Source organism: Neopsephotus bourkii, unplaced genomic scaffold (assembly GCF_033783945.1).
Source record: "Neopsephotus bourkii isolate Nb327-2 ecotype Australia unplaced genomic scaffold, CSIRO-AGI_Nbou_v1 NB_324, whole genome shotgun sequence".
Classification (NCBI taxonomy): domain Eukaryota; kingdom Metazoa; phylum Chordata; class Aves; order Psittaciformes; family Psittacidae; genus Neopsephotus; species Neopsephotus bourkii.
This window is the reverse complement of record NW_026900832.1, coordinates 485,691-511,095: the sequence shown is the minus strand read 5'-3', so window position 1 is coordinate 511,095 and position 25,405 is coordinate 485,691. Positions and strand designations below refer to the sequence as shown.

The window sequence follows — 25,405 nt, the reverse complement described above, 5'->3', positions numbered from 1 at the left end:
AGGGAAGGAGGGTTGTGAAGGAGAAGGAAGGAGCTCTTGTTCTAAGCTTTACCACATAGAGAAAGGAAGTGGTTCAGTTATTTGAGGGGCTGAACTCAAAACAGATCCTTAGGAACTTGTGCTCCTCAGACACCCTCAGCCTTGCTTTTGTGTAGGACCTTCTTAAAGAGGAGCCAGCACTCCCCTACCCCTGTCATCATGCAACATCTCAAGCTGGTGGAGGACTTTCCACAGGTCATGGCTTTAATTATTTCTAGTGCTTCCTTTGGGCTGCTGGCAAGAAAGCAGGGTCTAACCCACCAACACAGAGATGTTCTGGCAAGATTGCTTTGCTTCCCCTGCAGCCATTCACCTGAGGAACTCTGAGCCCTCACATTTGGAACAAATACCACTTTCTTTGCCATCCTCTCCAAGGACTTAGAGAATCAGAACTTAAAACACCCTCTGGCCCTTTGTCCATATCTACAGAGAGTGCTTTGAAGTGCACAAAGGCATCTCTGGACTTTCTTTTTAATATCCTAAGCTAAACTCACACAAGACATTCCTTTTCTCCTCATAAACCTGCGCCATGAATGTGTCTGTAGCTGTGCAGGATGTATTTTCAGAGAGTTATTTAAGATTTGCTGAGCTTTGGCACTTTAAATCCTGTAGGGAAATGAGTTTCAAAGGTTTTGATCCCGTGTGCATTTTACATTCTAATGAGGAACATTTTCAGCAAAATAACAGGTAAGTGGAAAAATATCTACTTTTCATGGGCACCAAACACAGAAATTAACTGAGAGTAGGGACAATTTGGGGGTGAAAACAGGACCCAGCTCCCTCTGGTGTCCACCAAAGAAAGCTGTACACTTCTGACTTCTTTATGATGTGAAAATAGCTCTAACTTGGAGATAAAAACACCCAGAGAACCCATCTGCTCCTCCTCCTCTTTTTATTCCTGTTGCAGTGGGCCTAATGCCACAGGTTAGTACAAAGCACACGTTGAGAGTGCTGCCCCTGCCTTTTGAATTACTGTTTCATCAGGACCAGCATCTTTCTTATGATTACGGTTCTGAGGAGTGTATATTTGGGAGTAGAAAAAGCCAATGTAAATGTACATGCTGAGGACAGAAGGGGATAAGTTTGGACAGCTGTTTAATGGCTATTAGTCTTGTGGAGTGACAGCTCTAGATGGGAAGTTGAGGGAAATACTGTAGAGCCTGTTAAACTTGTACAGGGAATGTAATCATCCATGTTGGCATATGGCCAAAGTATTGGGGCTGACACTGTGACTCTTCTAAAAACTGATGCAGTGCCTTAAGGTGCATTTGGTGGCCCAGTTGTGAATGACCACACAGATATGCTTGTGAACGCACAGAGATGACAATGTCTCCAACTGCATAACCCAGGAAAGGTCTGACAGGGCAGTGGGGGAAAAGCAGAGCAAATAGCTCTACAGAGATGTCATCTTAGCTAATCCCACTTGTGTCTGGCTGTGAAGGTGAAAGAGTTAAAATTATGGTGGGAAACAATCTGCAGACAAACTCTTGGGAAAAAAAAGACTGAGGAAAAGTTAGAAAGTCATTTTCTTGTCTGAATACTCCAAATCACTGTTACGCACTTGGGTACCACTTTGCTACGCACCTGAGCACAAAAGGTAACACACTTTAACTGCCTTGACTTAGAACTAGCACCACCCAGAGTCCTCCAAAATGTGACTTTAGACCAGCCTCATCCAGCAGAGAAATAGATGGGATTTCACAGCTAGAAATAAGGATTTCAAGTGATTTTCTTGTAATAAGATGAATCCCTTGAAATCATTATGCATCGGCTTCTCACTCTAGCTGTGTGCTCCTGTGTAAATCCCCGAGATGGGAAGCCAGTTATCTTTCCAGCATCCTGCATAAAGTTCTCAGTTGCCAAACAAATCTAATCCTGGTTTAGTCCTCAACAGTGTGATGCTTCGGAACATTAACATGCGATACCAAAGGGTGTCCAAATCCTTCTTCCCTCTACAAGAGCACATAGTTTCATCTTTTACCAAAAGGAACCTGAAGGAAACCTTTAGGAATGTAGCAGTGGTATCTGCTTTTGAAGTATCTGGCTGGTAGGGATAAGGATGTTGTTCCCTTAAATGCCATCCCCGTACTTTCAATGCAGCCATTTCAAGTCTGCAAAAAGTAGGTGAAGGAGAAAATGGTTCAAACTCAAGCAACCAAACACAGAATCTGTTCCCATTCATAACAGTGATAACTGTTCACAGGGTTCTCTCTCTATGGAGTGGCACAGTCCCAGCGTTTGGGGACCTGTAGGATAGAGAGGAAAAAATTCAGAGGGGCCAATCTACTTTGTGTTCTCAGTCCATGCACCTGGCAAAGCGTTTTCCATTCCTGGAATCAGAGCCAGGATAGAAAAGTTTGAGACCTGTTGGAGTGAGTCCAGAGGAGGCCACAGAGATGCTGCAAGGGCTGGAGCAGCTCTGCTCTGGAGCCAGGCTGAGGGAGCTGGGCTGGGTCAGCCTGGAGAAGAGAAGGCTCCTGAAGGGGAGACCTTAGAGCAGCTCCAGTGCCTAAAGGGGCTGCAGGAAACCTGGAGAGGGGTTTTGGACAAGGGCCTGTAGGGACAGGACAAGGGGAATGGCTTTAACCTGCCAGAGGGGAGACTGAGATGAGCTCTTAGGCAGAAGCTCTTCCCTGTGAGGGTGCTGAGGCCCTGGCACAGGGTGCCCAGAGAAGCTGTGGCTGCCCCATCCCTGGCAGTGTTCAAGGCCAGGTTGGACACAGGGGCTTGGAGCAACCTGGTCTAGTGGAAGGTGTCCCTGCCCATGGCAGGGGTTGGAGCTGGATCATATATTCCACTAGGAAGATCTGTGGAGTTGGAGCGGGGTCCTGAGAGCTCACCAAAATCCTTTGGGCTGGTTTTGATTGCCTGGGTTGAATTTGGAAGTAAAGGGCTCCATTTCCTATTGCTTAACCTAAAGGCCACCCAATATTGTGAGCCTGAAGAGGGGATGATTAGCTAATAAATAATTACTATAAAAGAACACATGAAGTTTAAGACTTGGTAAGAAAAGAAATAAAATGACTGATCTCTGAAGAACAGCTTTGACAAGTAACTAGACATTGCTGCTGGGAAAACTTGTAACAGAACAGTTCAATACAGTCCATATGTCTTGCACTGTAATGTTCCTGAAGTGATAAAAAAAAAAGCCATTTTGGAATCAGCCAAAAAACATTCCACAGCCGTGTACCATGAGTGTTTGAAGACATCTTGTAGTAAGGACCGAGCAGCAAGACTTTTTAAGCTGGAGCCAGCATGAATTAATATATCTTGTTATTTCTTGCTTTCTCTTTGCTTTGTCTAATCCCCCTCTCCAACAGCTTCAGTTAACAGTTCTCTTGCACTTCGTTAGCTCTGTGTGGGTGAGGATGAGGAGTAGAAGATGTGGGTGGGAAACTTCTCAGCTGTGTAACTCTGCCAGAGCTGGGGAGGAGGTGGAATTATAGGAACTTCACCAGAGACCCCGCAAAGAGAATACTCAGCTAGCTCCCAATCCATCTACTTGAATGGCACAGCATAACACTTATTTTTATAGCCTGACAATTCTGATCCATGAGTTCAGTTCATTCATTCAAAACATGCTAAAGGATGGACTGAGAACAAGCGATAAGAGAACTCTGGGAGTTGAGTGGGAACTTGGAGGGTTTGCTCTCATCTCTGGCAGTGGGTGTTTCTCTCCCTGTAAAATGAGAACAACCCTTGCTTTCCTCATGGAGCACAGCAGAGCGGACGGTAGTGCTGTGTGATCAGGAAGGGTGCTGTACGGAGCAGGAAATGCAGTACTGGAGGAACTGGTACATGTTTCTAGTACGGATGGACTGAGAGCTCTCTGGCCATCTTTTCCCCTGCCACAGACTAACATGCCAAGGCCCGTGGGAGCTTCCTAGGGTGTGCTCCCACCCAGGGGGACAATTTAAACAGCCCTACTGAGATGCTCACACACTTAGAATCACAGAATAGTTAGGGTTGGAAAGGACCTTAAGATCATCCAGTTCCAACCCCCCTGCCATGGGCAGGGACACCTCGCACTAAACCAGGGCACCCAAGGCTCTGTCCAACCTGGCCTTGAACACTGCCAGGGATGGAGCATTCACAACCTCCCTGGGCAACCCATTCCAGTGCCTCAGCACCCTAACAGGAAAGAATTTCCTCCTTATATCCAATCTAAACTTCCCCTGTTTTAAGTTTTAACCCATTCCCCCTTGTCCTGTCACTACAGTCCCTAATGAAGAGTCCCTCCCCAGCATCCTATAGGCCCCCTTCAGATACTGGAAGGCTGCTATGAGGTCTCCACACAGCCTTCTTTTCGCCAGGCTGAACAGCCCCAACTTTCTCAGCCTAAAGACATCCCACTTAAACACATCCCACTACTCCAGTCTCCTCCTTTTGCTCCTGAGGTTTAAACCTGGCATTTTGGGGGCAATTTTCTTGGGTGGTTATGGATTTCTGTCCTTTTCTGCTATGTCCCATTCTCCCAAGCTCAGACCAGTATGTCCCGTTTACTAACAGGGAAGAAAATAAAATAGCATCCTAACTCCTTGCAACTCAAAGAGGAAATAGAGGCAGTTCAGGCAATCAGGCATGTTTCACCTGGTGTTAAAAAGTAGTCTTTAGATGTAGCTACACAGGAGTTTAAACCACAAAGGGAAAGATTCAGCATTGACTCAAAATCATCAGGAAAATTAAAACTAGCACGCTGCAATTGCCTCAACCACTATTTGACCAAAAACTCAGTGAAGTACATCATAACATTAATGATAACCACATGCTTTTCCTTAGGAATTAGACTCAGCCTTAAGAATACAGGAGGGGGTGAAATTCACTTCTCCATCTGTGGAATAATGGTGGAATAATCATTATGGTGCAGATGGCAAGAGAACTCTCAGGTTTATATGCCACTTTTGTCAAATAGCTGTCTAAAGATCGCATCAAACATCAGTGGGCTGCTGGAAAAATCCATGCTTGCTGCCCTGCAAGCTGGCTTTGGAACAAGGTTCTGGATCTGGTGAATTGTTCCCATATTCTCAGCAGCTCTATAAAGTTAATGCATTTTTAGCTCGTCGGTGGACCAGCATATACTGCTGCAGTTCTCCAAGGGTGAGCTGTAGGGATGCTCAGAAATCTTGGAGACAAGGTAAATCCCACCTTCTGCTCTGAGGCTCCAGCTATCACAGGGCAGGCTCAACCCACACAGGGAAAATAACCCCTCTCAGCTAATCCCGGCTTCATTCCACAGTCAATAAAAGCCACGCTCAGAATCCAACATCTTTATTATTTCATCTGGCTAGTCAATGCAGATGAATTACTTGCTAGGACATGGTGGGAATGGATTGGGCTGTTTCCTGTCTATTCCATTTGTGGTGGGAATAATGACTGATAAAACACAAGGAGAAGGCTGAAGACTATGAGTTTTCATCAGTGTCTCTTTCTGAATTATATTCTATTATCTAAAGACTAAAGACTTTACCCAGATAGCCTTGGACTTCAGAAAGGGGGAAGGAGAGGAATTGTCTGCTAATGTAAGCAGGGAGACAGAGTGCTGAAACCTGAGATGCATAAAGTCTAGTTTTATTAATTTGAATAAATCAGAATCAGGACATAAAAGTTATTAGGAAACACCTCAGAATGTTTTTTCAACCAGTGGATCATCAGGAGATGGAAATAATGAAGGTACCATAAATTGTACTATTGTGTAGCTTGTAAGGCAGTACATTTATGAAACTTTAGTAATGAAATATGTGAAAGCTCAAGGTAAAGGGTTGTAGGCTGAGGTTTTGAACATGTCTGACAAATGAATGCTGCAGGATGCCTGGAGCCTGCAGAGAGCAGAGGTGGCTGTGCAGGGCAGAGCGAGAGGCAGCCTCGGGCTCCTTGTGGTACCCAAGTTGTGATCAGCACCAAAGCTTTTAGGGAACAAGAGGAGCCCTTCTAGGAACAGCTTTGGGGTCTTTGTGCTGAGGTTCCCTCATGGTCCTCATTTCCATCACAGAGTTGTACACCCCTTCTCCAGGCACTCTGGTGTCCACCATGTTTTGCAGGCAGAACATGGGGGTGTCGGGACTGAGCTGTTGGTGGGTGCTGAGGACTCCTCTGTGGGAGTGGAGCTCCATGTCCCCTCTGATTGCTGTACCTGGAGATGGCTGCATCTTTTCTTTCTAGGTGAAATAGGTGACAGGGGAAAGCTGGGAAGACCCTAATGATGCACTAATATAGACTGAGGATGTGTTTGGAGTGCCCCACTGGATCCAGGAGCTCTATGGCACTCGTAAAACACCTCATTCAGAGACTGCAGCCAAATCTCATCTTAAGTCCACTACCAGACTAAAATTCCACCCAGTTGCATATTTGCCTCAGCAGAGTTGGTAAAGGAAGAAATGTGAGTGCTGTACATATGCATAAACCAAAGATTCTAATTTTGTCTGGAGGAGGTGTCTCACTGTCCCAACAGACAGCTTTTGGGTCACAGTAATAGTGAAACCCTGCACTTTTATACAGGCACTAACATAACGTTAAGACTGATCATCAGGTACAAACTAAGCTCCTGGACACCAGGTTTATACAGACTGTGTGTATGGAGAGGAATGGTAGTCATGAGAGCCACAAAACTCTCGCCAGCCCATGCAGCAACCAGAAGAAATTCTGTAGGTATGTGTCACCAACCTCCCTTTTTACAAGTCATTAGCATTTTGTAGGTAGGTGCTTCTAATACTCCTAGAGAATACATTAAAACCAGAGCTTAAGGGGCACTATGCCATATAAATAAATCCAATTTATAAATATCTTCCAGCAAGGGGAAAGCTCAGCAATGAAATGTGAACAGTGATTTTCTCCTTCCCAGCCCAACCTCCATGTTTTCCGAGCTCTGGTTTAGATTATGTTCAGAGCTGGAAAGCTCCATGAGAAAGAGCAGATGGTTAAGGCACTGATCCTGCCAGATGCTGATTTAGGCTGGACCCAATCCAGAAGAGCACTTAAGCTTTGTGCTTAACTTTAAGCATGGGAGTAGCCCAAGACTTATCATATGCTTAAAGGTATACCACAATACAAGTTGCAGCACTCAGCACCTTGCAGGAATAGGCACTAAACTATCTGAGCATCCACCTCAAAAACACTCCTAAAGCCACAAACGTCTGTAAGACCAAGAGGGATAAAACAACTGTCTGAGCCAGACCACAGCATCTTCTCCAATACATGGCAGAAACCTGTGGGTCAGATGCAGCAATTTCTCAAGGATTATCACAGAATCAGAGAATCCCAGGCTGGTTTGTGTTGGAAGGGACATTAAAGCTCATCCAGTCCCAACTCCTGCCACAGGCAGGGGCACCTTCCACTAGAGCAGCTTGCTCCAAGCCCCATCCAACTTGGCCTCAACTCACTATCACCACAGGTACCCATGAGGCATTAACAGATAATCCACGGCTGGGATCATTGCAGTCCATGCAGGAAGCGTGCTCCCAGTGCTGTTTGGAAGGGGAAGCAGGTAGGGAAGTGTAGAAAGATCTTCCCACTTCATTGTCTTGGTAACATGGTTGGCAACCCAAATGGGCAAAGAAACACTGACAACTTCAGGCTCTGCAAATGAGGCCGTTGTAGACCTCTTAAATTCCACAGCTATTGAACTCCTGCTGCTGGAGAGTAGGCAAGGCCAGGCAGCACCAAGTGCTCTCTAATGGTAATGAACTCGTGGTGCTTATCAGTTGTGTACACTTCACAGGACCCCTCCTGCACTGCACCACCATTACACTTTCTCAAGACTGAGGGATACAGAGAGGGTTTTGACCCCAAAATCTTTGGAGAGTTTTAACCAGGGCATGTGACATCATTGCCAGAATCCTGGCATTTGTAAACAGCAGGGATCTGAGAATGATCCCAGGGCTGTGGAATGTGAAGCATGCCAACAACCCTCTGCAGTTTGGGAAGTGCGGGAGAGCTCCGTGTGAGCGCAGCGTCCCCTCTGCTATTCCATGACATCATGGCTCAGGCATCCACCAGACACATACCTTTCTTTTGTCCCCATGCTTCAGGGTTATGTTCTCAATGCTTCTGATCTTGTTGCCTACGACCATGTTCTCATGAACCACCATTTTTTGTCCTTCGGGGATGCATCTGGGGGTAGAAAAGCAAAGGTGGAGTTCAGGAACCCAAGTCACAGCAGGTAGCCCTGTGTTATCATTAAAGACAGAGGATGTCATTCTTAGACAAGAATCTTAAGTCTTAAACCTCCTAAAAGCTATTGCTGCTGGACCTCTGTGAAACTTCTGCATTCCTTCATCTCAACATTTCAAATTTCCTTCTGAAGCACCTTGATAGAGATGGACCAAGATCAGTACGTGACCAGCAAGGAAACACCCAAGTTCATGGAGACTGCAAACAGCAAACAGTGGGGAGCTAATGAAATCCTTTGGGTTTAATGTGGCTGATAGGAGTTTTGCTGCAGCTCAGTGCAGTTGTGGCTTTGGAAGTGCTCTCTTAGCACTCACAGTGCATTTCAGGATTCAAAATGCCAGTCAGAACTGTGGGGAGGTGAATGTCACTGTGTCTGCTCAGCTTTCCAACGTGAAGTGCAGGCTGAGGGAGTAGAATGGATAAATACTGGGATAATGATAGCAGGAGGCTCCTTTGCTATTGCGTATTCCCCAGCTGACAGCCATCTGCCTGTCTGTGATCAGTCTTCATTTCTGGATTGTGGGCAGAGCAGTGTACGTAGCACATCACGCAGAAAAGGTGTAACTGCACCATCCAAAGCAAAAGGCTTTTGTCTTCTGTAACTACAGCCCTTGGAATAAATGGTAGAGGCACAAGCCTTATGCTTGAGAGCACACAGGCTTCAGCAGTGCTCCTGGCTGAGGGTGCTGCCAGCTCTGCAATAAAGGAGGGCTTTCATTTTAAAGTTGACAGTTCATAGAACCACAGAATCATGTAACAGTTGGAAGAGACCTTTATGATCACTGAGTCCAACAGGAACCCAGCACTGCCGAGGCCACCCCTAAACCATGGCCCTCAGTACCGCATCCACGCATCTTCTAAACACCTCCAGGGATGGTGACTCCACCACTGCCCTGGGCAGCCTGTTCCAGCGCTTGACAGCTCTTTTGGTGGAGAAATGTTTCCTGATATCTCATCTAAACCTCCCCTGGCACAACTTGAGGCTTTTCCCTCTCAGCTCCAGTCCAGCGTGGCAGGGGGTTACAAACTGTGACTATGGGATGGCAAGTTAATGAAGTCAAAATGGGTTTAGTTCCAAAACCAGCTGCAATTGCACCTTACACAAGTTATAATGGTGCACAACAGGGAAGTGCCTTCTGCCTGAGCAGAGGTCCTGCACTTCCCATGGCTGCTCCTTCAAGCCCACCACAGCAGATTAGGATTATAGGAGTTAAAATGAACAGGGACTTTTATACATGATGACCAAGGGCTGATGCTGCAGAAAACTGCTCCATAAATCAGCTGTGCCTTTGCCAAGTCCACACAAGGCACATGGGCAACACCCTGGGTCAAGGGAGGGTTTATAGCTCTCCAAAGAGCCTAATTAAAAGATGTCTTGAGTGACTTCCTGCAAGGCACAATTCTGCCTTGAGGATGAAGGGAAAAAAATCAGAGGAAGCAAATCACATCACAGCTCTAAGGAACAATGATAGTGCTCTGGGATTCAAAGTGCCCTACTGAGGAGGGGGAGAGAAAGAGAGAGAGAGGAAGTGAGACAACAGAAGGAAATGGGGTCTGTGTCATTTCCCACAGGAATCCTCCTACAGCTTCTGCTGGAAAAAGATAAGGCTGCCCCGGAGGCCAGGAGAGGTGGACGCCACTCTGCAATTGTATTTAAATTGATAAGATCAGAGAGCTGGAACAAGGGTTATATGAGGTCTTTTGCCACCAGGTCACTTGTTCAAATCTGGCGTAATTCAGCATTCGTGACCAATTCCCTCTCCCTACACAGAAAGGTCTGGAAAAGATTTCAGGTCATCTCTTTGGCTTTCCTACAGAATGCATAACCTGTTTCCTTATGATGTTTCCATTCTGCTCTCATTGAACACCTCTGAAGAAGCATCTTGTGCCTTTGCTGAGCTGCAATGCCAGCAGCCCTAAGCCTGCAGCTCTCTGCTGCTCTATTCCTTCAGGACCTGTATAACTACCTAAATGAGGTAATGGGCTATTTCCCTTGTGGAAGGACACGAGGTCATGGTTTAGACCTAGCCTGAGACTACATCACCCAACATCACTGCAACTGCTGCAGCAGAGAACCTGGGGAAGGAACTTTTGCTTGTGATGTTTTGCCTCATTTGTGGCTTGCCATTGACAGCTTTGAGAAAATAAGGAGCCATCCAGGAATTTTCTCCCTTGCTTCCTAGACCTGCCTTCATCTTTTTATGGATGGAAAAGCTGACTTTATCACTCTCACTAACAGGGAAGAGTTGAAATGCAGTCAGAATTGTTTTATGTGCCTCCTGCATGTCCCCTGGGAGTACCAGAGGAAGCATTCAGACCTCAGCCAAAACCTCACTGTATAGATCACCCTCCTCATATAAGAGCAGGAGCAAAGAAGAAGTCTGCTTGAATAAGGCAAATCTCAAAAGGCATCTTGTGTTTATCTTGTCTCCCTCCTCTATGACAGTTTTGACCCAATGGCTTGCTTCTGTCTCTCCACTTCAGGCTGCCTCCAGACTAGAGCCAGGAAGGGCCCTCAGTGAGGTGTGAAGGCCTCATTACTGCTTCCAGCTTCTGCAACACAGATGCTGCCACAGGAACCCCTGCTCAGTGTGCACTAGTGAAGACAGCCCTTAGGAAGCAGCATAAATTCCATATGGCCTCTAACTGAAGCCAAGCCTTCAGCAGGTTTGTCTGACAATAGCTCTTGCAGGGGAAGAAAGAGTGTTACCCATACACAGAAAGCACCTGTTTAGTTTTTTCCTTGTCAACAGTGTAGGCTGTATCAGAGGTGTGAGAAAAGACCCTGATAAGTCAGAGGGACGTTGCTGGTCAAGATAAAGAAAATTCAAGCCTGATCTTCAGTCATTTTAAACTTATTTGACACAATTCTGATAATATCAGAGGTGCTCATAACTCCAAGAAGATCACACACAGCTGGGTTCATAACCCCTGACATCTTGAGGTTCATTGGGGATTCATTGCGTGTGATTTTTAACTAAGATAAGTAAGGCAAAACTGACTTGAAACTACCAAACCGTTCTGCACCACGCTCACCCATAGGAATGCCCACTTACAGCGTGTCTGTGAGGCTGCAGGGCTGCCACTTCCACTCGATCTTCGGATCAGGATTCCCACTCACGGTGCACTGGATTTTGTGTTTGCTTCTTAACTCCACCCGCTCAATCTTATCAAAGTCAGTTTCCTTTTCATAGATTTTGGGCCTCTCTAAAGAAAGAAAGAAAAAAGACAAAAAAATGCAAATGAGCAGATTTACACCCATAGTCATGGTCCTGGTTCTGTTAAAGGTTTTGACACCTTTTGCCGTGGTCATTAGGCAGCGATTGAGTGAGGGGAAGTTGTAGGGGAATTACCAGCAGTACTGAAAGTATACATTGGCAGAAACAAAGAATCCCAGACTGGTTTGGGTTGGAAAGGTCCTTAAAGCTCCTCCAGCTCCAACCCCTGCCACGGGCAGGGACACCTTCCACTAGAGCAGCTTGCTCCAAGCTCCTGTGTCCAACCTGGCCTTGAACACTGCCAGGGATGGGGCAGCCACAGCTTCTCTGGGCACCCTGTGCCAGCACCTCAGCGCTCTCACAGGGAAGAGCTTCTGCCTAAGAGCTCATCTCAGTCTCCCCTCTGGCAGGTTCAAGCCATTCCCCTTGGCCTGTCCCTACAGACCCTTGTCCAAAGCCCCTCTCTAGGTTTCTTGTAGCACCTTAAGCACTGGAAGGGGCCCTCCTCAAAATGGATATTAGTTATGGTATGTCAGAAAATACACTGAAATTCTACCACATTCATCCTTACTGCTTTCAGATGTTGTCACTGACCTGCTATCCTCTTGGAAAACTTATGCCATGAAACACCAATTGGTCAGGGACTGCAGGATCAGGCTCTTAGTCTACAGACTGTGGGCAAAACAACTTTCGACTTCTGATGTCACCTCCTGAGAGGAACCTTATCACACAGCTGTGGTCCTGCAGTGCTGTTACCATTGTGCAGGTTCTCCCCAGGGTTTGGGGAAAAAACAGTCTTTTTTGATCTGAAAACTTTGCCTTCCTTTTTCTATTTATGTGTCCTGTGCACTGGATGAAGGGGTGAAGAAAGCAAAGAAGTGGTGGGGAGAAAACACTTGTAGAGTAATGCCAAGGAATTCTCACCATTAGAAATGTCAGTGCATTATACACATCTGGAGGGGTTGCAAGATCACACCCTTGGACTAGAAATCTCTCAAGAGCAAACTTGTGTGTGACACATTGAGGGCTGCTTGTTGCCAGCAGGAAAGGAATGCTTTGTCCCATCTCCTTCCAGCTCCCACAGGAACACACGAAGATGAGGAATAACGCTAAAAAATCCCCAAAGTGAACTGAACTTTTCCTAACCTCAGCGAGGGTGGGTTTGAGTTGGGGGTGAAAGCACAGGCTCTTCCCTTATGCAGACAGCTCTGCCCATCCCTGGCCATATCTCTTTGTCTGCTTCTCATAACAGGAAATCAAACAGATTTATTGGTCGGGGTCCCTCTGTGGACATCTCTGTGCAGCCAAGTGGGGCTGGTTTGCACTGAGGGCTTTTGACAAGTTGGGAAGTGAATGTAGATTAGATTCCTATTTTTCGGGTTAACTTATTTTTTCTGCTGTCAGGGAGGCCCCCGATCTGTAACCATGAGCCATGGCCCACCTCATCAATCTGCAGCCCTTCCCCACTTCTTTCTTAATAGCTTTATTTCCCTTCCAGCAATCTGCTCCTACAGGAGGATCTACCAGGCTGGTCCCGTGTATTGGTGGGATCCTCACTTTCCATTTCTCCTGGTTGCCAGGTCAGACTCGGAAAGATCTGACCATCATTACTCGAAAAAACATCAGCATTTCCTTGTCCAACACTCAGAAGGAGTATTGGCTGCAGTTGGTTCAGCCGTATCCTAACTCCTGTATCTTAGTAGTTCACTATACTCCAGTAGTAAAGCATGAGCTGCTTTAAAGAACCCTTGATAGGTCCTGACTAACATTTCACTTGAAAAACCCCAATGACAGGCCTGGTTTGGCTTTCCTCTTGTGTTCCCTTTCGCTTTTTGATCCCCTTTGGTTGAGTCTTGTTTCCCTGTCTGCCTCCAGATGATCTGTCAGGCTCCAAAGATCCACTCCTTTGTCCCTTCACCCAGGTAGAGGAGTTGGCTTTTTGTAGAAGGACAAGATGGGGAAGGGAGTAGATGGGAGAGCACTTGAGGTCTCTCAGACTCATCCCCATCTGTAGGATGGACACAGGGCTTCCTGCACCGCATTGCTTGGGTTAAGCAATGTACTGCAATGTACTGAATGAGCGCTTGGAGATTTGAGAGCAATTCACAGGACAAATTGCTGGGACTAATGTTGAATTTCCTCGTAACTGGCATCTCATTTCCCATCAGTAAATTATTTCTGATCATAAAAGTAATTCTGTAAAACTCCCCGGAGAGAGAAGCACATTTTTCATTATCTTGGACATTTTCCTTTTCAGGCTCCAATCCTGTGTTCGGCATGTCTGGGCTGACCTCAAAAGCCTGATTTTTGCTTGGAGAAAGAGACTCTAAGTTCAGTGTGAAAGGTTACTCAAGTGTTGGGTTTTCTGGGCTCTAAGAGCAAAGCTTTATGCATCTGGGGAGGGAGACAGTTATGTTTGTGTGGGTTTGTGTGTGTGAAGGAGGGGGACAAGGTTTGATTAGTCTTTTAGTATTAGATTTTTCTATACTCTCAGTGAAGTGATGAACACATTGACTGTCATTTAAATTATCCTTCTAAAAAAGAAATCGTAATTTTAACTTAATTCAAATAAGAACATACCTCAGTGACGAATGAATTCTTAATTCCACAATTACTTTACTGTACAGCACTATTAAATATTACTTGAGACCTAAAATGAGTCAAAATGATTCATCAATTGAATCAATTATTATTTATGAGGCTTAGGCAATTCTTTTCATAGTACTTGAGGGGGTGGCTAAGAAAACCTCCCCATCCTTTCTTCCACAGGCCAGGTTGGATGGGGCTTGGAGCAACCTGCTCTAGGTAGAAGGCATCCCTGCCTATGGCAGGGGGTTGGAACTGGATGAGCTTTAAGGTCCCTTCAACCCAAACCATTCTGTGATTGTATGATTCTATCTCTGTGCACTGTCACGGCTATTTTACCTCTTACCATGCCCCCAGAAGGGAACTGAAGCCTCTCCCTTCACTTTGCTCACCACTGGGCCAAGTCCTCTTCACAGAAGTTGCCTTCATCAGTGACAGAAACAAGTTCACTGCCTTCTGTGGTGGGTTCTGGCCTTTTAGATCTGCTCAGCCTATAGGTGGGTATCGAGCTCAGTGGGCTTGCATCCATACCAGTCCCACAGAAAAAGGGCTCCCCCTTAGGGTGTTGAGGAGTTTTTAGCCTAAAACCAGTGATTATCTAAGGTACACCCAGTAGTGTATTCCTCAGATAACACTCTTCCTCCTCCAAACACTGCTTTGCTCTCTCTTTCATGTTTGCTTACTAAGCAGCACCGGGGATTATGCACAAACTCTCTGTCTTTGCTGGTGTTTAGACATGGGGAAGGCTTGGGCTATGAATCCAAACACCCTCCCATAGAGCCTTGTGCCCAGCCACTGATCCTGCGTGCTACAGGAGAGGTGATCTTTAAATACACCTCATTCCTAACCTGAAGCTTCCATTGCTATCCCCCTGCATGCAGACCTGCCTCAGTTCCATATCCGTCCTCCACCATCACCACCCCAGCTGAATTTTCCCAAGCAAAAGCCAAACAAACCTTAAAAGCTTTCTCATCTCTGGCTGCATTTGGATCACACAACGTTCAGATGCCTTTGAATGTGTCAAAATAAATGGGGTTTTGTCCTCTCTGGCTTGAAGTGTGATTGTATCCCCAACTCAGAGGTGCAATTGCTGGTGTGAGAGCTGACCTGAATAACTAAAGACTTTCCTGCTGCTGCACTGTGAAATGCAATCAAAAAGCAGTTCTGCTTACTGTACATTTCAAATTGATCAGCATTATGTAAATCTCACCTCACTTTCTAGTGTTATCTCTGGTTTGTGGCATTAGGAGCCAATAATATGCACAAGGATTGGGACGTTTACCCTCTGGCATTACCTCTGCTGCAGGAGACTCTCCTATCTCTAAATTCATTGCAGATGTTATTCTGGGGTTGCACATTTGTTCACTAAAGGAGCATCCAAATATAGAGGACAGCACATGAAAAGTTTCCCTGCCTTTCTTAGAGAACTTTGCTTTACTTTAGTGCCCTCTGACTGACCTGCTCTTTATGTACCTTCCACTCTACCTTTTAAACTGGGTTTCAAAAGTCTTTTCACATTAAGCACATCATTAAAATAACAGAGTGGTCCAATGAAGCATTTAGTCAAACTTATGTCCTTGGCTGGATGTGAGGCTTCATGAAAACTATGATAGAGTGGCAACTTGTTTTCTATTTAGCCTCTTCTATTTCCCCAAAGCAAAAAGAATCTGCACTTTAGTGTCTTTCATCTCATGTTTGTACAGTACTTAATGGCAATATCAGCTCTGCAGGTCGGGCTAGGTGAACACTGTAAGGTGCATCAGAAACACAGGACCTAAGTTTGGACTGGTCAAACAGCATGGAAAAAAGAGGATGAAATCTCCCCCAAAGTAAAACCACTTTGTCTGTATTCTTATGAGTGAGCACAGTGGTTTGGGTGGTTTGGGTGTTTTTCTTTCTTTTGTTAAATGAGTTAACCTGAAACCAAAACTTTTGTTTCAGGCTGAACACAACATTGTGTTTGACCCCAGCTCATTCTGCCCGGGGGGGTTGTTCCATTCTGTTCTACTTTGTGCAGCAGTGCTCACAAGGTGGCTCTGAAGTGGGGGCACAGCATTGTCCCCATGGGACCTCGGAGGAAGCAGATGCCAAGATGAAATGAGTGGCCAGAATCTCCCCAGGAGTCAATCCCACGGCCAGGAATAGAATCACAGGCACCAATTATCGGTCGCCTGCCTAATCTCTAGTGCACACACCCCGCTGCTCCATTGTCACCCGCTGTTCCAGGCTGGGAATGCCAGCAGGGTGGAAGGGAATGGACGACTAGCCATGCAGCTGGGTACTGTATGAGCAGATACCAAGAGAAATCACTCGGCCTACCCTACAGGGAATGATGTTGTTAAAATGGCAGTGCAGCTTGCTGCTGCTTCTCCTGGCCTTGCACTGTCACTTTTGGATGTGCCCATCTTCACCTTGTAGGAAGAAAGGTTCTGTATTACCTTCCCAGATTTGTCATTCAACCCCAGTGCAGCCAAGCTTTGGGGAAAAAGCAGGGGTTTCTCTCCTCTATCTCCCCCATCTCGTTTCCTGTTAGTAAACAGAGTTCACAAGCAAATGCATCATGATGAATGGGGTAATTTCTAGCGGATCAGGCACTTCTCCAGGATTTTTGTCTCTGCCCCCTTTGCCTGCTTTTCAGAAGAGAAACCCAGCAGCTCCTCTACCTGCAGGCTTGGCCAAGAGGCAGCATGGAGCCACATGCTGCCCTTCTCTGCCTTCCCCCGAGCCCTCTGGTTTAAGGGCTGTCAGAGGGAGGTTGCTGCTCTGCAGGGACGTGAGCTGAATGCTCTGGAGTTTTCTGGCACACTCCAGCAGGACCCCACCTTCCTCTTCCGAAAATCACTTTGGCTACTTCCAACAGCATGGAAATAGCTCATCCGCCTTTGTCATCAGGGGCTCTCCTGGGAGCACACAAGGGCTGGACTGTGGAGCTGCAAGAGTGCAGGGTTTGCATGATGCTGCTGAGAAAAGTCTTCCTTATTTGTTAATATAGCATGCTGGAGAGGCCCATTGCAGTCTGTTTGTGCTGCTGCATCTTTGCTTTCATATATCCCCCAGGAGGAGACAGTTGTTTCTCTGCAGCCTGTGTCTGGTAAATAAGACTTGAAGGATAGGCTAGAGCTCTGGATCTCTTTGCCTTTGCCCTTCTCATCTGTGTGTCCTGCCCATCCAAAGCACTGGCCACAGCCCATGAGGAGAACAAAGCAATAGGCTTGGGGAGGAACACAGTCAGCAGTGGTTGGATGGAGACAGGCTGTGCTTTCTTTTGACCTTTCTGGTTTATTTGGCTGGCCCAGGAGGTGGAAAGTTAGGTTTTCTATTTTGACTTTTCCTGACTGGGTCATCCCCCAAGGAGCTGTGCAGGAGATGGATGTGATACACAAAGTAAACCAGGCCTGGCGGGATACAGATGCGTGCAGGCAAGATGAAGGTAGATCATTTTATAGAGCCCTGCTTCTCATATCTGGCTCAGTCCTTTAACCTAGACATCAGCTGAGTTGCACTAATAATCCAAAGGCATTTATGTTTCTCACAGTGCAATAATGTTCATCTTAGAGGTTTCAGTGGCCCTTCCGTGCCCCAAAGGCTCTGGGAGTCTGGCTTCAACTGGCTTTAGTTGAGATACATCACTCCAAGAGCTCTTTTTCTCTGAACTGGCATAGCACAAATATATTAACCTCATCCCAAAGGCTCATTTCCCTCTCCAGACTGTTTCTGGGTCTGGTTGAGGTGATGGGTTATTGTTCATATGGATCACTGCATATTTATCAACTTTTATAGAGATCACTGGGGACTCCTTTGATATCAACTCATCCCTTGCAAGCCAAAGAAGGTCAGGCACAGAACTCCCTTTGCCTTTGATATTAACCCAAATATGAAGAGCTGGCCTGACTGCAGAGTAGGGCAACGTGCATCACAAAGTGCTCTGGAGCTAATTCTCCCCAATAACAAAGCAAGGTGTAACTGGTCACCTTGCTGACCTAACAAGGAACACATGGCAACACACATGAATTCTCCATGCACCCCTTTTATTCCAGTCCTTGCCCTGGAGAGAGGGAATTCATAAGGAGCCTGTGAAATACTGCTGCTTATGGTATAGGCTGTTTCTAGCACTTAATCCTGTGTTTCTTATGTATACAACACAAGAGCTTTGGGATCAAGGACTACGCGAGGGAAGGTAATTCCAATTGACTAGAGCAGCTGGAATCCAAAGCAGTATTTGCTGGAAGAGCTGGAAGGGAGTATAGGAGAGAAACTTTGGGACACAAGAGAAAGGCAGAGTGCTGCAGGAGGTTGTGCCCCCCATTTTCGAATCAACTTTTCTTCAGTACAATCTCCACTCACAACGTGGTGGTCAGAGCCTGCTGAGTGCTCCAGAAGGGCTCAGCAGGAGCCCTGATCCATGCAGATGACTTGTACAAGGGTGAGAATGAAACACAGCCTGCTTGCCCAGAAATAGATTTGAGGGGGTTTTGTTTGTGTTTTGTTCTGAAACTGCTTTGCGCTCCAGCCTGGAATAACTCTTTTCTCCCACATTTCTCCTCCTTGGCTGGCTCAGATGTGCAGCCACCAGCTGTTTGCTGCGATTGTTCCTTGCTCCTTGCTCCTTCCCCTCCAAATTCTTGGGGACATTATTTTCTTGAAGCTTTTCTCAATAAGAATTTAATCAAACAAAACAAGCCCACGGCAACCCGCCGCTTCTTGGACGCTGTTTGATGTGTAAATATGTAAAGAAGGAGTGTTTGGAAAATGCAGTCAGCTACCTCCTGGGGACTTGAGTCCTACCATGAGCCAAGGTGACTCCGCAAGGGAGATGTGTGCTCCTGCAGGATTAAATTCCAGCTGCAGCAGGAGCACTGGTGACCAGAGGCACAGAGAAAACACTTCTTAAAGAGACATTTTTGAGTAGCCACATGGTTCTCACCCAGGCCAAGCATCCAGGAGCCAGGTCCGCCCCTCGGATGGCATTTCTGTCACTCCCATACTGCTGTTATCTGCCCAGTTTGCTCCTTCTTGCCTCTGTGGAGCTGAGATGATGGATCCCTCTGAACTCTGCAGATACTCATTGACTTTATGGCCTTATCAAACCAGGGAGGGGGTGGGGGGGAATAGCTCCTAATATTTGACTCATTGCCATGGAGTGAAATACCTTGCACAGGCTGTGCATGCTTTATGTCAGAACTACTCTGATTGCTGCCAGTGAAGTATACAGGAGGTGACTCCAAGGAAAGCCTGCAGCTTTCCTTGTGCTGGTCCTCCTGCAGGTCAGGAGATAGACTGCATACGGCTCAAGCAGCTGGCTTCTGCTCTTGTTCTCAAACTGCTTAAAGGGCTCTCTTCTGCTGCCATTATTATGGAAGAAAACACACTGCAAAAATTGATACGTTGCAATTTGTCAAATGAGCCCTGCTGCTATTTAACCTGTGTTTGTGAACAACAGTTCACAACACCATTAACTTCAAACCTCCTCTAGACCGAGTTCAGGTTCCAAGTTGATGTGTTTGTCACAGCACGCTCACTGCCAGTTGCACTCTGTGATGCTAAGGAACATCAGCAATGTGTTATTTTGTAGAGACTCACAGGAGAGGGGGCTGTATCCTTACTTATCATTCCTTCAGTGCAGTGTGCCCTTGCAGCAAAAGGAGAACATATTCAAATGACATTTATCTTCTCATTCAAAAGTCTTATTTCAATAATTTTACATCTTCTCTTTAATAATATAGATGAGAACTCACTCACCTGCACAGATGCAGCTCTGACATTTAAAAGGCTGACCCTGGCTTTTGGGGAGCAATGCTCTTACTCAAGGAAAGGTGTTACTCCTCAGTACTAGGGAGCTGGTACTTGGTTGTGTACTCATCAGGATCAGGTGCTGAACTCACTCAGGCTCCACCTCTTAGATATCCCTGCCTAAAATGGCTAGAAAGGGTGTTCTGGTCTCCTTTTCCTTGCCTAAGTATCTGCTCAAACTCCAAGCAATTTAATCTATTCAGGTGCAATACCAGGATATCAGTCATGATGACCAGAGATAAAGTGTCAAGCTGATTGTTGAGGATTTAAGGGGAAAACCAATCTGCATTCAGCTTGGAGATTTGAAAGTAAAGCAGATGATGTCCAGCTCTGAAAAAGCAGTCCCTTTACTCAAACTGAAAGCAAAGCAAGAAGGCAGTGTGCTGCTGCTGGATAAGCTTCAACAGCAAAATTTGCCTGTTTTTGTCTCTGCCCACATGCACCTCAGAAACAACCCCCTCCTCGGGCTGAGTGCTCCATAGTGTGCCAGGTTAGTGCTGCAGAGAGGAGCCTGGCAAAGGCACCAGAGGTTTCCTGGGTGCTTTGTGTCAGCCTGCCTGTGATCGAGGCAGATATCCACATTGTTTGCAGCCTTCGGCTTAAAAGCAGTGGCATTCCTTGGCAGGTATTTCCCTTTGTTTGCTCTCATTTGTTTTGCTTGCTCTCATTTCTAGGATGACTTTCTATTACCGCAAAAGAAGCACTTGCTGCTCATTTCCCCTCTAGTTCACCATGCAACACCTCCTTCAGCCTGTACCATCGCTGCAGCTCCTGGACTTTGCAGCCTCTTGAGAAATGGTGGGTTGGCAACTCCCTAATTACTCCTGCTTGAAGTCTTTGTTGGGCTGATCTCTCAGAAAGGTTAACATGAGCACCACGCTAGGCATGCACTGTGTGAGAGACACAATACCACATACTTGTACATACAGTAAAGATGAAAGGCTCGTACTGTACTTCAGAGCATGGGATGCTTTAATCCTGAAATAGCATCTTGCTGATAGTAACAAGGTCTGTTTGTTTTTCATATGCCTATTTGGGGAATGGCTGCTCTTCAAGTAAACATTCTCTCTTGCATGAAACCACCAGTATTTACCTTGACAAGATAGTTTATTATCATTCTTAATTTTCTCTTCCTTTGAACATTTCCGTTCTCTTAACAGGATGGCAGAACCATTGTATAGAGAAACAATCTCAAGTGAACAAACTCCTGCAGCTTAGCACAGCCCTGCTCATCAGCTGAGCTCAGAACCTGACCATAAGCATGTCCTCAGCTCCCTCCACTCCTCAATCACACATTACTTGATGTGATGCTTAAGGTGATTTAAGATGCTATACCTTATTTAGCATTTTTAATAGGCCAAATGTGCCTAAGTGACAAGTTCTCCATCTGATAGGCATTATTTCTGAAAGGTGAAATGAGAAAAACACCAATGCAGGAAGTTATGTGGTGCACCAGTACATAACCATACAAAACAGGACAACTGAAAACATTTTTAGGTGTAAAGAGGGTAAGGAGAAAGGAATTAACCACAGAAAAGACATCAAACCTATATCAAGAACTTCATCTATCTCACTGTCTGAGTGGAGCTTGGGAAGTGCAATGGGAAGCAGGGCTAACTTTTGCTGAACTCCTACTTGGCTTCATGATTCGATCCCTGTTGCCAAATTCAATGGATTAAAAGAGGCAGTGGATGTGCAGAGACACAGTGTGGCTCTGCCTTCCATTATCCCAGCAAGGGAGATTAATAAAAGTGATGCCAGTATCTATTTTCCTCTATGTCAAGTGAACCTGCCTCAATGCACAGCACGGTTTACTTCAGGTTTCCCCAGACTCCCCTGAAGATGAATCCGTCTCTCAAGTGCTCTCAGCAGATAAATGACAATACATAAAATACAGACTTAGAAGGTATTTCATACAGGATGATGGGTAGACATAAAAGAGGGGGCAGCTTATCTAGTTCCTTCCGTCAGCTCTGCTGGGACCTTTCCTGTCCCAGCAGATGTTCTCCAGTGCTTTGCCCAAGGTAGCTCTTAATCTCATGGGGTAAAACTTCTGTCACTTCTCTTGGGAAACCATGCCCCTAGCTCTGGACCTCACTAGGATATCTCCTCCCAGACTCTATTAAAACTCGAGTCCTGTTCACTTTCAAGCCATTTCTGCTTCCCTCTGTGGAGACCCTGTCCCAGCACAAAGGTGCTGCTTCTGAAGTACAGTGTCCTAGTGTCAGACTAACTCCTTAGAGCAGCTCTCCATTCTGTGCCTTTGGTTTAACGTGGTAAAATGAGGTAGATCTCAAGTGGTTCCTAAGTGAGATGGTAATCTATGCACAGTGCTGTATCAGCTCCTGTCAGCTAAACATGGGCAGGCACCACCCATTCCTACTGGCAGGTAAAGTAGGACCAGACAAAAAATGAGGAAGAACCCAGTAGAAGTCATTATAAACATCAAGTCCTTACCTGTCACTACCAGCTGCATGGTGAGGTTCTTGTAGAGGCCATACTTTGCATTGCTGAGGACAATGGTGTAGTTTCCAGCATGCTTTGGTCTCACGTCTCTTATGCCCAGTCTGTACTTGAGTGGCTCTGGCTCATAGCATGTGTGGTTGTCCTTGATCAGTTTGCCATCTTTGTACCTGTTTTGAAAGTCCCATCAAAGCTCATCATATACTTGTGTGAATGTCATCCATCAGGAAACCCGACTGCTGCCCAAATTAGGGGGGTAAAGAGTCATCCTTCAAAACAGCAAAGGTTGGACGGGGCTTGGAGCAAGCTGCTCTAGTGGAAGGTGTCCCTGCCTGTGGCAGGGGGTTGGAACTGGGTGAGATTTAAGGTCCATTCCAACCCAAAGCACTCTAGGATTCTGTGATGTATGACCACTGCTTGAACTGGACATCTATTCCTTCTATCTTTCCACATTAAAACTGTGTAGTGTCTGCAGTGCTATGGGATGGCTTCATCCAGCAAACAGGAAAAAAAGCATTTTAATAGATCTGGATGAACAGTGCCTCTCACATGCTCAACTATGATCAGAAATGTACATCTAGATGCCTTCAAATTATGCTGCATGTGCAATGCTAAGTGCAGGAAATCACGGATTAGCCAAAATTCATGTCATCAGTTTTGAAACAATATATTAATTAGGCAAAAATGTCTTTCTGTATGTATGTGTGACCCTTTACTGTTGCTGTAAAAGCTGGAGTCTGTGACCTGGAGAATTTACAGTCAATAGAAAGGTCAGTGAGGAATTCATTTCCAATATGCAGATTTGGGTTATGATTATGGAATAGGCCAGACTTTGCCACACACAGAGCTTTAGGCTTGGTGCAAGGAGAAGCTGAGGAACCATGTCCTTCTGCTTGAGAATGCTGGAAACCTCCTTTACAGCCATTTAAACAACTGTACTGAGAGAGCTCCAATGTCAACAACTGTGGCTTCGAACACGCAGGGAAGGCAGCTCTGGTGGTCCCAGGCAGCTCGCAACCAGCTCCACGCTGAGCCCCGGGAACAAAGCCTTGGCAGAGGAGAGGGGACGGACCCCACTTCAACTCACAAAAACATTTCCATCTCCTAAATAACAGCAACATTTAGAAACATCTCCTGGCAGCACTGATTGCACTGATGTGAGTGAGTATTAGAGAATTACATGTTGTTGCACTGCTGAAAACATGCAGCAAACCTATCCCTGAGCATTCCTTTGCTGACTGCCACAGGCAGGGACACCTTCCACTAGAGTAGGTTGCTCCAAGCCGCATCCAGCTTGGCCTTGAACGCTGCCAGGGATGGGGCAGCCACAACTTCCACAACACATTCCCCTTCCTATGAAGCTGATCCATTACAGTCCTGGTGGAGCCATTAGTTTGCTTGGGAGGATTCACTGCATTGTCTGCAAGGATCTGACATTGCTGGTGGTGCAGGGTTGGAGAGCATTATTTAAAAGCCATGAAGAGAAACAATTTCTGATGTTGAAAATGTGTCCTGCAGTTTTCTGTTATTCACTGCTTCCTTGCAGACTGGCAGCCCTTCCCCAATAGCTTCCTACTTGAATCTTCCAAACAGTTCCGTGTCCAGGGTAAATGAAAACTCCATTTTCCTTGTAGGGAGCTTTTCTGCATGACAGGACAGGAAAAGAGCATGGGCAAGAAGTATGGCTTGCCCAGCTTCGCAGAGCAAAGACAACATGGGAAGGAGTCAAATCTCCATAGCTGACCTGTGAGAGCACAGCTATGAGCATTCCCAGTTCTCATCTTTATCTGTGTGATAGGAACAGTGAAATCTGCTCTAGACAGGAGTCCAAAACAAGGTCCAGTATCCCTGATTTTGCCCAAGTTGATGGTACTCACCAGGTGACGGTTGGGCGAGGAAAGGCATCCACCTTTGCAGCCAGTTTCAGTGACTTGTGTCCTGATGTAATCTCATAGTAAGGCCCTTTCTTATGTGAAACTGTAATGAAAGGTTTGTCTGGAAAGAAAGGAACAGGAAGACAGTAATGGAGATGTGCCACACAGTGCTCACATCTTTGGGTTGTGTTGTGTCTGCCCTGGAGTTTTAGCAATAGAGACCTGCAGAAGCTGCAGACAACTAAATAGACTCACCAGCTGTTACCACAGTTCCCCTGAAAAGCTCAGCCACAGCCAGAAAAGGTCTATCTCCAGATGAAGGACTTGATATTTAAAGCAAGGAGTACACATCTGCATTGCTGCTAGAACAGTGTGTACAACTGTATCCTAGGCTGCATCAAAAGGAGTGTGGCCAGCAGGTCGAAGGAGGTGATCCTGCCCCTCTACTCTGCTCTTGTGAGACCTCATCTGGAGCATTGTGTGCAGTTCTGGTGTCCTCAACATAAAAAGGACATGGAACTGTTGGAACAAGTCCAGAGGAGGCCACGAGGATGATCAGGGGCTGGAGCAGCTCCTGTATGGAGACAGGCTGAGAAAATTGGGGCTGTTCAGCCTGGAGAAAAGAAGGCTGCGTGGAGACCTCACAGCAGCCTTCCAGTATCTGAAGGGGGCCTATAGGGATGCTGGGGATGGACTCTTCATTAGGGACTGTAGTGATAGGACAAGGGGTAACGGGCTCAAATTGAAACAGGGGAAGTTTAGATTGGATATAAGGAAGAAGTTCTTTCCTGTGAGGGTGGTGAGGCACTGGAATGGGTTGCCCAAGGAAGTTGTGAATGCTCCATCCCTGGCAGTGTTCAAGGCCAGGTTGGACAAACCTTGGGTGCCATTGTTTTCATGTGAGATGTCCCTGCCCATGGCAGGGGGGTTGGAACTGGATGATCTTAAGGTCCTTTCCAAACCTACCTATTCTGTGACTACGATTCTACAATGCCTGAGGTACCTCTTACCCAGTGCAGCAGGTCTGAGTTTCCAGGACATCAGCAACCAGGTCTTTCAAAACAGTGCAACTCCCAGTTAGTCCATGTTATAGAATCATAGAGGATCACAAACTGGTTTGGGTCGGAAGGGACCTTAAAGCTCATCCAGCTCCAACCCCTCCCACGAGCAGGTTCACCTTCCGCTAGAGCAGCTTGCTCCAAGCCCCTGTGTCCAACCTGGCCTTGAACACTGCCAGGGATGGGGCAGCCACAGCTTCTCTGGGCACCC

The 25,405-nt window shown here is 46.3% G+C and overlaps 1 protein-coding gene and 1 long non-coding RNA gene across 5 annotated transcripts in view; one reads left to right on the top strand and one right to left on the bottom strand.

Moving 5' to 3' along the window:
• The window catches only part of LOC133209249 (vascular endothelial growth factor receptor kdr-like), a 124,860-nt gene that overhangs the window by 43,695 nt on the left and 55,760 nt on the right, over window positions 1–25,405 (bottom strand). For both annotated transcript variants that reach the window (XM_061347745.1, XM_061347746.1), the window contains exons 8-11: window positions 24,140–24,257; window positions 22,257–22,432; window positions 11,262–11,412; window positions 8,040–8,145 (exon numbers count right to left, since the gene is read on the bottom strand). In XM_061347745.1, coding sequence (XP_061203729.1) covers window positions 8,040–8,145; window positions 11,262–11,412; window positions 22,257–22,432; window positions 24,140–24,257 — 551 coding nt within the window. The remainder of the gene's footprint in view (window positions 1–8,039; window positions 8,146–11,261; window positions 11,413–22,256; window positions 22,433–24,139; window positions 24,258–25,405) is intronic.
• LOC133209257 (uncharacterized) overlaps window positions 1–25,405 on the top strand; it is a 200,530-nt gene that overhangs the window by 120,152 nt on the left and 54,973 nt on the right. The window lies entirely within an intron of this gene.